Source organism: Pristiophorus japonicus, chromosome 5 (assembly GCF_044704955.1).
Source record: "Pristiophorus japonicus isolate sPriJap1 chromosome 5, sPriJap1.hap1, whole genome shotgun sequence".
Taxonomy (NCBI): domain Eukaryota; kingdom Metazoa; phylum Chordata; class Chondrichthyes; family Pristiophoridae; genus Pristiophorus; species Pristiophorus japonicus.
This window is the reverse complement of record NC_091981.1, coordinates 46,017,258-46,031,448: the sequence shown is the minus strand read 5'-3', so window position 1 is coordinate 46,031,448 and position 14,191 is coordinate 46,017,258. Positions and strand designations below refer to the sequence as shown.

General features: G+C 44.4%; 1 protein-coding gene across 2 annotated transcripts in view; it reads left to right on the top strand.

Moving 5' to 3' along the window:
• Nucleotides 1–14,191, top strand: part of LOC139264315 (acidic amino acid decarboxylase GADL1-like) — a 158,441-nt gene that overhangs the window by 33,340 nt on the left and 110,910 nt on the right. Inside the window, exons 1-2 of one of the 2 annotated variants that reach the window (XM_070880581.1) lie at nt 5,336–5,423; nt 13,735–13,841. In XM_070880581.1, coding sequence (XP_070736682.1) covers nt 5,368–5,423; nt 13,735–13,841 — 163 coding nt within the window. In that variant the 5' untranslated portion in view covers nt 5,336–5,367. Of the gene's footprint in view, nt 1–5,335; nt 5,424–13,734; nt 13,842–14,191 lie in introns of those variants that run through there. The other variant, XM_070880582.1, reaches the window with a different exon arrangement.

Here is a 14,191-nt window from a genome sequence, read left to right as displayed (position 1 = left end):
GGTGTACTAATTACTCGTGTGATGGAGAAACATCAGCAGATTTATTATGGCTCCCAAATGTACAAAGGTTGCATCAAGTGTGGCAACATGTTAATTCAGAGTCAACATGCTCTCAACTATTCCAAGGACCTGGCTGGTGGTCAGATACATGTTGCACGATTCAAAGAGGAGGATGAAACAAATCACAGTATAATGGGAAGCTATAGTTGCTTTGTTTAGGAGGGGAATCAAGAAGGTGTTGGGACTGCAGAGATTAGAGGGGAGGGTGGAACAACTAGTCTGTATTACATTATTCATATAATTTGAGATTTGCACAAGTGCATAGCAGTAGATATAGTGACAAAGCATTTCAATACAGTTCCCAAATGGATAAGTGTGCCTTTGTACTTACAATGTCCCCTCTGTTCGCCCCACTGGTCAGGAAGAATCGAATAGTTTACCAAGCTGAACAACACAACTTACCTGAGCACTAACTGCCCCTAACTGGTGAGCAAGGATGGTCAAGGTTGATAAGGGGCTAGCTGGTACAGGGTGGAAGTGCAGCATATCGAGTACCTCACCTCAATGTGTGGAGATACAGACTGTACTACCTGAGGTTATTGGAGCCGCAGTACCTTATTGTGGAGTCATGACGCCACAGGCACACTACACTGAAAGGTGGTCTTAACAAGCCCTTAAGAAGTAAAAAGGTGGTCTTTTTTCTTACCATCCACCAGCCATTTTTTACTTGATTTTGAAGATATGGGAATCCACAGACCAGTGAGTAAGTAATCTGTCAGCCATTTATATGGACATAACATCACCTTTTATACATTACTGATTTTGTTTTTGCTACAGTTAGCAAAGGTAGGCCTTTTGGGTCCTGAGGACAATGACGGGCTTGGCTGCAAGGCTGACCTTGCAGCGCATTGCTGGAAATATCATTAAAAAATGTGATGCAACTGCAACTATATTCTTGGTCATGACGCTGTGCCTCAGGGCCCAACCAATCAAGCATAGTGTCATTGAATCACAGTACAGCTAGAGGCCATTGTCCATTGTGCATAAGCTGGCTCTTTGAAAAAGCTACACACTTGGTCCCATTCCCCTGCCGTCTCTCCATGAACTTCAATTTTTTTTTCTTTTTCACACTGCTCTCTACCTTATCAATCTTAAATTAATCTAAAATGAGTCTGCGAAAATGTCTTCACTGGCTTACCAAACTATTCTTTGTGTTTCGTAGTTGATATTCTGGCTTTTGTGAGTCCGTAACTGCTCGCTTCTAATGAAGATTGCATGTGCAAAAACAGTGAACCAGTGACGCATGAAGGAACAAACTATTATTTTTGTACTACCCCAAATCTGAAAATTAGCATTAATATTTCACGAGGATTCCTTTCATGTCCCACATTCCTTAGGAGTTTTATTTTCACTCAGTAGAGTTGGGTGATTGTTCCCAAGGTTACGGGAGAATGTAACTGTAGGCTGGCAGTGATATTGTTCAACAGATGCTATTGTCATGTTATAAGGACAAATCTTTTTGCATATCTGATTGAAAAATATGCTCAACATCAGCTTTATTCTACCCTTGGGCACCAGCTCTCCTGCTGAATAATGTAAAGAAATATTAGAGCAATGTTGTGGTTTCGCTAGCTCATTGACCCTCATGTCAGCTGCTTACACCTGTTGCCCTTGCACCCCCATGGTGAGCTGAGAGGCCAGGACAAGGGTAAAAAAACCAGAAGGAGTTGCGTCACTCCTCTGGGGAAGGAGTCATTCTCCTGTATACCTTCTGGCTGGAGGTTACAGAACAGTTGAGACAGGGCCAGGAGTAAGGGGTATACCTGCTTTCCTGGTCAGTTTTATAGGTGGTACAGACACCCGTAGACAAGGGTGAAAATAAAACATCCTACCAAAAAATCATGATGCCAATGAAGGCATAGGCCTTGAATATATGTTCTGCATTACTGTCCTGAATGAATAGAAAATAACTGGATTAACACCTCCATCGGAATAGTGGACAGAAGGCTATCATACAGGAGCTTTAAAGTATTTGTGGACTAATATGGTCCAATGTAATTTTAAAGCCCGAGAGAAATACTTCCAGCCATGCAACGCATTTTAATTCTCAGTATTTTTGAGTGAAAAAAAATCTTATTTGAATACTGAAACTATCCATAAGTACTCTAAGGATTAAGTACTAGAAAGCAGCAGTCTTAGTTTCATGTTATCTGTGGGTAATAGATGTTAATTTTACTAAGTGCTGATGCTATTTAAATTGTTTTAAAATTTCCTCCTGTGGATTTCCCCCCCTACCTGCCTGAAAGTGTTGGTTTCTTCCTAGGATGCAGTTCCACACATACCGATACCATCCTGAAGTGTTGGTTCTTTCATTGATCCAGTTCCACACATACCGATACCATCCTGAAGTGTTGGTTCCTCTCTAGGATGCAATTCCACACATACTGCTGTGTAGTGAGCATATCTTTCCAAATCTGACGTAGCAACTTATTTTCACCCAGTCCTGACACTCTCCTCTTGGTTACTCTTTCTCTGTTGAGTGTGCTGCAATCTGTTTGTATGTTATTTTTTGCATTAATGCCAATGCTATCATTGACAAATGGATTGCCTCCGTGTACATTGAATGCCTCTCAATAAAGGTCTGTTTGCACAGCCGTAAGAAAATAATGGTCCGCACTGAGTAAGCTGATCTCAGCCAGGGTGCCAATAAGGACTCTCAATTGACCTCAGTGCAAGGGAGGAAAAATTCAGTACAAAATCCCTCTCTTGATCAACATCCTAGAAAACCCTCATGAGCTGTGATCATCCTATATGGTCGCATTGCATGCTGGCACTCATGGGACTCACACATGAAGAAAAATGACTTAAGAGATGCTGGAGGGCTAGCAACCCATATGGAAGCTTATCCCACCATGAGTTAGTGCCTTCAGGAGGAAATCTGCGAGTGAGGGGAAAGTTTCCACCTTTTCTGCACCACAATGCCGTTTCATGGAACCACCTGTACTGGCAGTGTGGACTGGTGGCAAGTAATGAAAAGTAAGCACATTGGCTTTGGGAGTGCGATACAGCAATTATCATCAATGGTTCCCGCATGTTCCCGCACTCTCCTCACATTACCCATGAGATGTGACAGCAACACCTGCTGTCCTGGCAACCAGTGGCGTGATGTTATCCACTTGCCAATGTTTACTGAACATAAGACAAAGATAAAAATAGACCTAATCCTGCAATCCATGCACAATAATTAAATCATTTCTTACGCACTGCGACTGAAACAATAAGGATATTGACCTATTCGCATTAAGCTGTAGATTCTAGTAGATCCATTTTTTTATTCCAAATTATATTTCCTGCTTGCATTTTCTACCCTTTTGCCTGCTCTCCTAGAAGTGGGAACCCATCACAAGATAATTACAGATGTCCATCCATCATTCGTCCAGAGGTCCTAACATCTCCCCATTGCAGCTTCCAATTGTATCTCAAATGATTCCAATGTATCTGAAATGATTTAGTCTCCGCTACTGTGGCATAAGTTTATTCTTTTTATAGGAAGAAGAATTTCCTGATATCAGTTCAAAAATTGACTTTTACTAGTTTGAACCTATGTCCCCTAGTTCTACTCTCATGGTTTAGTTTAATTTAATTTCTAGGTTACCTTTTTCTGTATCCTTAACAATCACCTCTCAATGGGCCTCCTTTCCAGGCTGAAAAACCCAAGCCTCTCCAATCTTTCCTCATAACTCAGACCCCTGACACTAGAGATCAGGCTTGTGGATCTTCTCTGCACAGCGTCAAGCTGGGTTACAGGCAGTAGTGGCTCTCCAATACTCTGCGCAAATGACCACAGTGGATCTTGGGGACTAACTGACTTTGGGGGGCAGGAGAAATCACAGCTGGTCTCAATCTTGTTCTCACCTGCATTCCAGTAGGAATTGTGATCAAGACTTGGAATCCTGTCCCTCCCCTCCCCTCCCCTCCCTAGATCAGGGACACAAGACAATTGTAGCAATTCTACTCCCACTCCAGCTGAGATCAGCTAAATCAGCACAAACCGAGCCATGGACCCTCCTGTTCTATATAGCTCAGTACCACGAGGCATGCTGCAGTTACCCAGTTGTGGTATCAAGGGAATTACTTAACCAACTATTTTTCTAGCTCTTTTCTCAAGGAACTCATTGACACAGGATTAATGAGTTTTGTTAGGATCCTATTTTGTACATCTGGCCAAATGTATGTATTCATAAAACACTAATACATAGGAACAATATAGTCAGAGACGATACTATTTAGCAAATAGCAAGCAGGAATGATAACCATCAATCCTGAATCGGTAAAAAGCTATCAATCAAAATTCAGCAGTGAGCAACGATCACTAATAAAAAAAAAGGAGAGCCAGTCAACTTGCTCGGAATAATGTTTGTAAATTCTTTTGGTTACCACCTCGAACTCTCACTGGCTGAGAAATGTAGCACTGGAAATAAAGTTTGTAACATTATAAAGATAGGAAAAATAAAAATGTTTGCAAAATACTGATTAAGCCTACATGGCTAGACATTACCATTTGTATAAACCTTCTTAAGAATGTTTTGTATTCGAGGTCTGTGCGTCTGAGAAGTCTAGAGCTTAAATTCATAATTTTCCAAGAGCTATTACTCTCAGCTGAAGAGACATTAACAATAGCTCCTAGCAACAACCTGTATGCATTTTTAAATCAGTCCTTAGGATACAATTCTGGATAAGTCAAAGCTTTCAGAAAATTCACAAGTATGCCACTGCCTAAAGTACCTGAAGGCAGTCTTTATAATAAACAGTTTTGTGTCTGTAATTTTCTCTGATTGATTAAATGCCTGTATTTTTTTTTTTGCTTTCTAATTGGGTGTCCACCAATTGAATTAAAAAAATATCACCAAAACCAACCGATCGCATTCTACCAAAAATAAGTTTCTTCTTCCTGATCAATCATTGTAGTGAAAAATTGGATACAGCTGCAATGACAGGTCCTGACCCGACTAAACCTCGGTCCAGGTCTGCCATTTTAAAAAGAGACACAACCAGCAAGCCATTACCTTAGCATCACTAGTCTCTTTCTCACTCCCAGGTCTCAGCCACAACACTACAGGCACTGCATTGAAAATAACATGCTTTTCTTTCCATCGCCTCAGCTTGTCTCAAGAGAGCTCAGCGCTGGCTTCTTCCATGTTTCCAGGCCTTGTTAGAGGCATTATATTTAAAATAACCTGCTCTTCTTTTGGCCACCATCAGCAGTGAACAGGGGCAAGAAGTCAATGAGTACAATTCTGTGAGCAGCATTCTTTGCTTTTGTTTTTTGCAGGTCATCCAAGATTCTCTAACCAGCTGTATGCCGGGATGGATCATTATTCTCTTGTTGCCCGCTTTATCACCGAAGCTCTCAATCCCAGCGTGTGAGTAGTTTTCTTCACGCTTCTTTATTGCACAGTTCTTTTTTGTGTAGTCTGTATTGAATGTGTCCCTCTTTTTTTCCCCTCTCTGTTATATTTTACCTCCTCCCTTTTTTCTGGCCACCCCAGATTATTCAGCAACAACAAGAGAGTGGGAGGCTCAAATCCAGGTTGCCTTTTATGCTCTTAAGTTGGTAGCACAAGGATTAAATTGTGACAAGCACTCGACTGACTTCCCCCTCTCCTTGCACAGCAAACCGCTCTCTGCTCAGCAACTTCCTGAGCTGAGATTGGTAACTCAATGAACTGGGGCCATGGGTGCAAAGCTACAACGCAGTACATGTGACAGCACATTGATTCTGTAATACGCTGTGGTAAGCCAGGTCCTCAAGTACCTGAATCACTTCATTGGGATTACATAGATAGGAAAATAATCAAATCCTCTAAAATCCAGAGGCGGGTATTGTACACCTAGATATTTTAAATTAAGCATTGTCACAGCTGAGGAGTTTTCTTTTACTTTTTGTTTGTTAATTTTTCGTTATGCAGTCAAAAGTCATCAGTCAAAAAGTAAGATGAAACAATATAGAAGTGTAAAGACAGGCCTGAATTACATAGGGCCCAAATTTCGGGTGGAATTGCTCCAATTTTCTTGGAGCAACTAGTTTAATTTGGAGCATCTTAGAAATCGCAATTCTCGGCACTTAGTTTGCTCCAGTTCTAGTGTGTTAGTTTAGGTTCGTTTTAGTTCAGATATTTTTTTCAAAAGGGGGGATGTTCAGCCACTTAGGCATGTTTTGCAAGTTTCGACAGCGAAAACTTACTCCAAACTAACTTAGAATGAAGTAAGTGTCCACTTTTGTAAGTTCTGAAAAACCTTACCTAGAGTTAAGTTTAGTGCAGGCACAGCCAGAGACGGGGCAGGAGATGGGAGGCATTAAACACAAAGGACACATCAACATCACAACGGGGGGGGGGAGGGGAAGGGAAGTTAGAGGATTTTCCATAAACACCTTCACAACAACATTAAAGAAGCAAAGTATATTTAAAGCACTTAAGCACTGAACAAAGCACAAAAAGTAATAAGCAATTAATTAATAAAAAATAGAAGGAACCCTGCACCTAAAGTACCAAGACCAAAGTAATAAGCAACCAATCAATAACAAATTAAAAATAAAAGTCCTACCTTTATGTGAAGGGAAGGTGTTTCTATCAGCCTCTCTCCGTGTCTCTGTCAGTGTTTCTCTCTCTGTCTCTGTCAGTGTCTCTCTCTCTCTGGCTCTGTTTCTGACAGTGAGGGGTGGGGGGCGGGGAGAGGGGGTGGGGGGGAGATGGAGGGTGAGAGGGAAGAGGGAGGGGCTGAACAGGAGGAAAGGGGGGGAGGCTGAACAAATGCTTACTGTAATATGCAGTAACCCCGGACCCTTGCTTCTCCAGCACCCCCCAATTGGTATATGCATCCCTGCTCTCTCCTCCGGCCCCCCGATCATTCTTAACCCCGGACCCTCGCTCCTCCGGCTCCCCAATTGGTATAAGCACCCCTGCTCTCTTCTCCGGCCCTCCGATCATTTCGAGTGCTCCCCAACTCATGCTCATCCATCCCTTCCCATGTTTCTCCGCCACCGATCACCTCCCCAGACCCCATACCATTCAAAGACAGACTGGGGGAAAAACCATACTGCAGAACTGATTCCTAGAACTCAATACTACACTGTATGCACAGAAACCAGTGAAAATACATTCACCAGTGAAAGGATGCTTCCACAAAAGGAGTAGCCATCATTTTCAAAAGAAAAATAATCCCATGGAAAACGCCCTGCTGAGCCATTGCGCATACACGCACGCTCCTATGCACATGCGCAACTCTGCCGGCACTCAGAAGAACACTGATCCCTAGCCCCGCTCCCCTGCTGGCTGCGATCAACTTGCTCCACCCCAGGGAGACTTTGCTGCGCCACACCATGCTCCAGAACGACCGGAGAATTCCTCGGTAAGACCTCAGCGAAATTTTTTCCCCAAGACAGGTTACTGAAATCACGGAGGTGCGCTGTTTTCACCAGCATCGGAAACTTGGGCCCATAGAAACATAGAAAAATAGGTTCAGGAGCAGGCCATTCGGCCCTTCGAGCCTGCACCACCATTCAATATGATCATGGCTGATCATGCGACTTCAGTACCCCACTCCTGCCTTCTCTCCATACCCACTAATCCCTTTAGCCGTAAGGGCCACATCTAACTCCCTTTTGAATATATCCAACGAACTGGACTCAACAACTTTCTGTGGTAGAGAATTCCATAGGTTCACAATTCTCTGGGTGAAAAAGTTTCTCCTCATCTCGTCCTATATGGCTTACCCTTATCCTTAGACTGTGACCCCTGGTTCTGGACTTCCCCAACATCGGGAACATTCTTCCTGCATTTAGCCTGTCCAATCCCGTCAGAATTTTATATGCTTCTATGAGATCCCCTCTCATTCTTCTAAATTCCAGTGAATATAAGCCTAGTTGATCCAGCCTTTCTTCATATGTCAGTCCTCCATCCTGGGAATCAGTCTGGTGAACCTTCGCTGCACTCCCTCAATAGCAAGAATGTCCTTCCTCAGATTAGGAGACCAAACCTGCACATAATATTCACGGTGTGGTCTCACCAAGGCCCTGTACAACTGCAGCAAGATCTCCCTGTTCCTATACTCAAATCCTCTCGCTGTGAAGGCCAACATGCCATTTTCTTCCTTAACTGCCTGCTATACCTGCATGCCTACCTTCAATTACTGATGTACGTACCATGACACCCAGGTCTCGTTGCACCTTCCCTTTTACTAATCTGTCACCATTCAGATAATAATCTGCCTTCCTGTTTTTGCCACCAAAGTGGATAACCTCACACTTATCCACATTATACTGCATCTGCTATGCATTTGCCCACTCACCTAACCTGTCCAAGTCACCCTGCAGCCTCTTAGCATCCTCCTCACAGCTCACACTGCAACCCAGCTTAGTGTCATCTGCAAACTTGGAGATATTACAGTCAATTCCTTTGTCTAAATCATTAATATATATTGTAACTAGCTGGGGTCCCAGCACTGAACCTTGTGGTACCCCACTAGTTACTGCCTGCCATTCTGAAAAGGACCCGTTTATTCCCACTCTTTGCTTCCTGTCTGCCAACTGTTCTCCACGTCAATACATTACCCCCAATCCCATGTGCCTTAATTTTGCACACTAATCTCTTGTGTGGGACCTTGTCAAAAGCCTTTTGAAAGTCCAAATATACTACATCCACTGGTTCTCCCTTATCCACTCTACTAGTTACATCCCCCAAAAATTCTAGAAGATTTGTCAAGCATGATTTCCCTTTCATAAATCCATGCTGACTTGGACCGATTCTGTCACTGCTTTCCAAATGCACTGCTATTACATCTTTAATAATTGATTCCAGCATTTTCCCCACTACCGATGTCAGGCTAACCGACCTATAATTCCCTGTTTTCTCTCTCCCTCCTTTTTTAAAAAGTGGGGTTACATTAGCTACCCTCCAATCCATAGGAACTGATGCAGAGTCCATGGAATGTTGGAAAATGACCACCAATGTATCTACTATTTCTAGGGCCGCTTCCTTAAGTTCTCTGGGATGCAGACTATCAAGCCCTGGGGATTTATCGGCCTTCAATCCCATCACTTTCTCTAACACCATTTCCTGACTAATAAGGATTTTCCTCAGTTCCTCCTCGCTAGACCCTCGGTATTTTCGGGAGGTTATTTGTGTCTTCCTTAGTGAAGACAGAACCAAAGTATTTGTTCAACTGGTCTGCCATTTCCTTGTTCCCCAATATGAATTCACCTGATTCTGACTGCAAGGGACCTACGTTTGTCTTCACTAATTTTTTAGTCTTCACATATCTATAGAAGCTTTTGCAGTCAGTTTTTATGTTCCCTGCAAGCTTACTCTCACATTCTATTTTCCCCCTCCTAATTAAACTCTTAGTCCTCCTCTGCTGAATTCTAAATTTCTCCCAGTCTGCCGGTTTGCTGCTTTTTTGGCCAATTCATATGGTTAATTGGAGAGAGCATACAAAGTACCAAGTGTAATACTCGGCCAATAAATACTAACTGTAATATTTGGTACTTTATGCACTCTCAATAAAAGCATGATAGCTGTGTAATTCTTGCAGTCACTGGGAATTCTGAGAGCCATCAGCGTGCCTCAGATTAGCAAATATATTTCTGTCTTCTGACAGGAATGCTTCCCAAAATAGAGTTGACCCACATCAGCAGTATGGCAGCAGTTTCCAGTTTCATTTAAGTACTGTAGTATACATTTACAAGCTGTTAATAATAGTAGGTCTGTCCTCTTGCATAGATGGCACTTTAAATATACTTTTCCATCCAACCCAAAAGACACCTATTGGAATGTAAACCAATGGGAGAGATCTCCGCAGAGATCTGTAGTTAGAAAATTTGTAGTGACAGTCGCAAGGCATATGAATATAATTATTGTTCAAGGGCTGACATTTATCACAGAAGGGTGAGTGAGTTGGAAGCTAAGATTTCATGGATTCGGTTTGAGGTTGTAAAAGGTAGAAGGTAAAAGGCAAAAAAAAGGACGCCCTACTCCACCCAGTTGAATATCTTCAGCAACGAGGGGTACTATCCAGGTATTTTATTCTGATATCCTGTACCTCTGGTCTGAATTATGGCTAAATGGTGCAGAGCAAGAAGTTTGATTGGAACCTATCACACCTGGGAGAATGGGTTCTAGTCTTCCAGCTGATATGATTAGTCGTCCCTACAACCCACATTACCAACTTCATGTGGCTTCTCTCAGGCTAGCTGCCAGATGGGGGAAGACACTGACAGCTCCTCTGTGCTCCTGGGTATTTTGCTTTATATTGAGCAGGACTGGGACGTGCTGGGCCCAGAATTTTCCATAACAAGCAAACAATATCATATCCCAAGGATCTAAGACAATGTCAGGGTCAACCAAACTGCACCTCAAAAGCCGTTGTTTGATTCAGTTGAGTCAATAACCATTTTGTTGATTGCTCAGTCCTCAGCAAAAAGGAAGATCTTTTTAAATACATTTTTTAAGCTCGAGTTCTTTTCCTCTGGCCTCATTTTGAATGAGTTGGGTGAACAATTCCTACAGGGAGGTGACCATATTCCTGGTTTGGTTTTTTAGTTCTTTTGTATATATACTTCCATAAATATATATCTTTTTATTTGTGGATTTTTAATGTCACCCTTGTTCCACTCATGTGCCCAATTTTCAAAGGGATGAAAGTCAGAGAAAGGTCACTTCCCTGATCTTAATTTTCAAGTTGCAGCTGCAAGCTGTGGGAGAAGCTACAGTGCTTGGAATTGAAGTCAGTTCATCTGGAAATGTTGCAACAGCATTGCTATTCTGTTTAGTGATGAACCAGCAGCAGATCCCATCACAGGTGGCTTATTATTTTTGCCTTTCTTGTTACTATTGTACGTGAGTGGAATCCAGTCCGATTTAGTTGGGTATATGTTTGACACAGCTGATAAAATACAATCGCAGTGATTGGTGTAATATGGAGATAATCAGATAAGGATTAATGAGCACAGAACCAAATTGTCCACTGTGCAATATTGAGTCTGCTATATCAGATGTCCCAAACTGGCTCAGGTCCTGGATAAGCAGGGAATATCCCATTCTGAAAACCCCGCTGAAAGTTTGCCAGATTGAACATTAGTAATAACTACTCCCTGCAACAGATGTTATGAATTTCTGCAGCACGTTATACTTTCGAAAGAAGTCAGTTCAACGGGTTGAAAGGGGTCAAGTCAGCTTGAATCACTTTCGTGTTTGGCAAAATGATTGGCAAGACGTTTTAAATTTATTTTTAACCAGAAGACAGCACCGTTAATAGCAGAGTGAGTTGAGGAGATTGATGAACCTAAGGGCCCAAGTTTTGAGCCACGCCTAGAATGGCGCAGTCCCGACCTGGACGCCCGTTTTTCGCGCCACAAAGTGCGCCTAAAAAAAACCTCCAGTTCTCCACCTCCCTGCAGGTCCTCTGGCCCTCGGCGCAGCACAGCAGGAGCTGTAGGGGGGCGGAGCCAGGTCCCTGCGCTGAAAACAGTGCTGGGACCTCTGCACATGCGCGCTACAGTGAGCACGCAAGTGCAGTAGCTCCAGGCGCCCGAAACTGTGTGGGAGGGGCCCGAAGCACGCAGACCCTAGCCCTGGCCGAATGGCCTCACTGGGGCTGCGTGAATAAGGCTCCTCCCACGGCCAGCTCCTGCTTCCTCCCAACCCGACTCCCGCCTCCCGCCTCGACTCCCGCTTCCCGCCTCTGGACCGGACCCGACACCCGCTCCCACCCCCCCCAGACCCGACCCGACACCCGCGCCCCCCACCCCCCCCGCCCCCCCCGACCGGACCCGACACTCGCTCCTCCCCCCTCCTGCCCCCGGACCAGACCCGACCTGACCTCCATCCCCCCGACCTGACCTCCCTCCCTCCCTCCCCCCGACCCGAACCGAACCGACCTCCATCCCACCCCGCCCCCCCCCCCAACCTGACCCAACGCCACCTACCTGTAAATCTGGTGCTGGGGACGGGCCCTCACCGAAGTCTTGGGCCCGGCCCGTTCAGCCTCCCTCCCCCTTCTCCTTCCCCCCCACCCCCCCCAATCTCCTTCCCCCCCAATCTCCTTTCCCCCCCCATTCTCCTTTCCCCCCCAATCTCCTTCCCCCTCCCAATCTCCTTTCCCCCCCCCAATCTCCTTCCCCCCCCAATCTCCTTCCCCCCCCAATCTCCTTTCCCCCCCCAATCTCCTTGCCCCCCAATCTCCTTCTCCCCCCCAATCTCCTCCCCCCCAATCTCCTTCTCCCCCCCAATCTCCTTCCCCCCCAATCTCCTTCCCCCCCCATCTCCTTCTCCCCCCCAATCTCCTTCCCCCCCCAATCTCCTTTCCCCCTCCAATCTCCTTCCCCCTCCAATCTCCTTCCCCCCCCAATCTCCTTCTCCCCCCATCTCCTTTCTCCCCCCATCTCCTTTCTCCCCTTTATCCCCTTCTCCCCCCCTCCCCCTTCTCCCCATCCCTCCCCCTTCTCCCCCTTCCCTCCCTCTGCTCCCCCCCCTCTCTCCCTCTACCCCCCTCCTCCCCCTCCCCTCGCTGTCAGAAACACAGACACTGACAGACAGAGAATGAGAGACACACAGACAGACAGAGAGATAGAGACACTGACAGAGACACACTGAGGGGGGCATCCCAACACGCTGTTGGAGGGCTCCCGGTGCTGCAGTCGGTAAGTAGAAAATGTTTTATTTATTGATTTAAAAAAAAATTATTTCTTATTAATTTTTTTGATTGATTTATTGGTTGATTTATTGATGTATTTATCATTTATTATTGATGATGGCTCTTTATTTGTAAAACTGAAGTGTTTAATGTTTGTAAACTTCCCTTTAAACACCCCCCCCCCCCCCCCACCATTCCCTACGCCTGATTTGTAACCTACGCCTGATTTTCTAAAGTGTAGACAAGGTTTTTTCGAGCGTACAAAAATCTTCACTTACTCCATTCTAAGTTAGTTTGGAGTAAGTTTTCACTGCCGAAACTTTGAAAACAGGCGTAAGTGGCCGGACGCACCCCCTTTTGAAAAAAAAATTCTGTTCCAAAGTGAAACTGTTCTAACTACTAGAACTGGAGGAAACTAAATGTGGAGAATTCCGATTTCTAAGATACTTCGTTCTACACCAGTTGCTCCTAAAAATCAGGAGCAAATCATGTGGAAACTTGGGGCCTAAGTGTCCTACTGAGTACATTGATGTCAGCCGTGGCTCAATGGTGGCACTCTTGCCTCGGATTCAGAAGGGTGTGTGTTCAAGTCCCACTCCAGAGACACGAGGACAAAGTCTCGGCTGACACTCCAGTGTGGTACTGAGGGGGTGCTGCACTGTCAGAGATTGGTGGAGGGGGGCTTTCGGATGACACATTAAATCAAGGTGCCATCTGCCCTCTCGGGTGGATGTAAAATATCCCACTATTTCGAAGAAGAGCAGGGAAATTCGCCCCAGTGTCCTGGACAATATTTATCCCTCAAGCAACATCACTAAAACAGATATTCTGTTATTCTCACATTGCTGTTTGCGGGACCTTGCTGTGTGAACATTTTTGGCTGCCCTGTTTCATTCATTACAATAGTGACTACACTTCAGAAATACTTAATTAGCTGTAAAATGGTTTGGAATGTCCTGAGGTCATGAAAGCTGCCATATAACTGTGAGTCTTTCTTCCTTTTACTACCCTGTTTTATCATGTTATCCATTATCTCCATTGCAGCTACACATATGAGGTTGCACCAGTGTTTGTGCTCATGGAGGAAACTGTTTTACAGAAGATGAGGGAGCTTGTAGGCTGGACACAAGGAGATGGTATCTTCAGCCCTGGTAAGAAACAAATCCTTCCATTATTTGCTTTAGTTGAACTCTATTAAAATAAGTTCCCTGCCATTAACCGTTCCAAGGCATGCAGTCATTCAGTGACTGTTTAGATTTGCAGTCTTTAAAATAGATGCCAACTTTATTTGTTGTGCTTATTGTAATGTTATGTAGAATCTTGCAGCACAGAAGGAGACCATTCGGTCCATTGTGTCTGTGCCGGCTCTTTGTAGGAGTTTATCTTAAATATATTGGGATTTTACATTGAAATTCAGATCATCCCGAGAAAGCCCGATAGCTCTTGAAATTGATGAACCATTAGAGTACTCCATCTGGTGAGGGAGAGGAGGAGGAGTGGC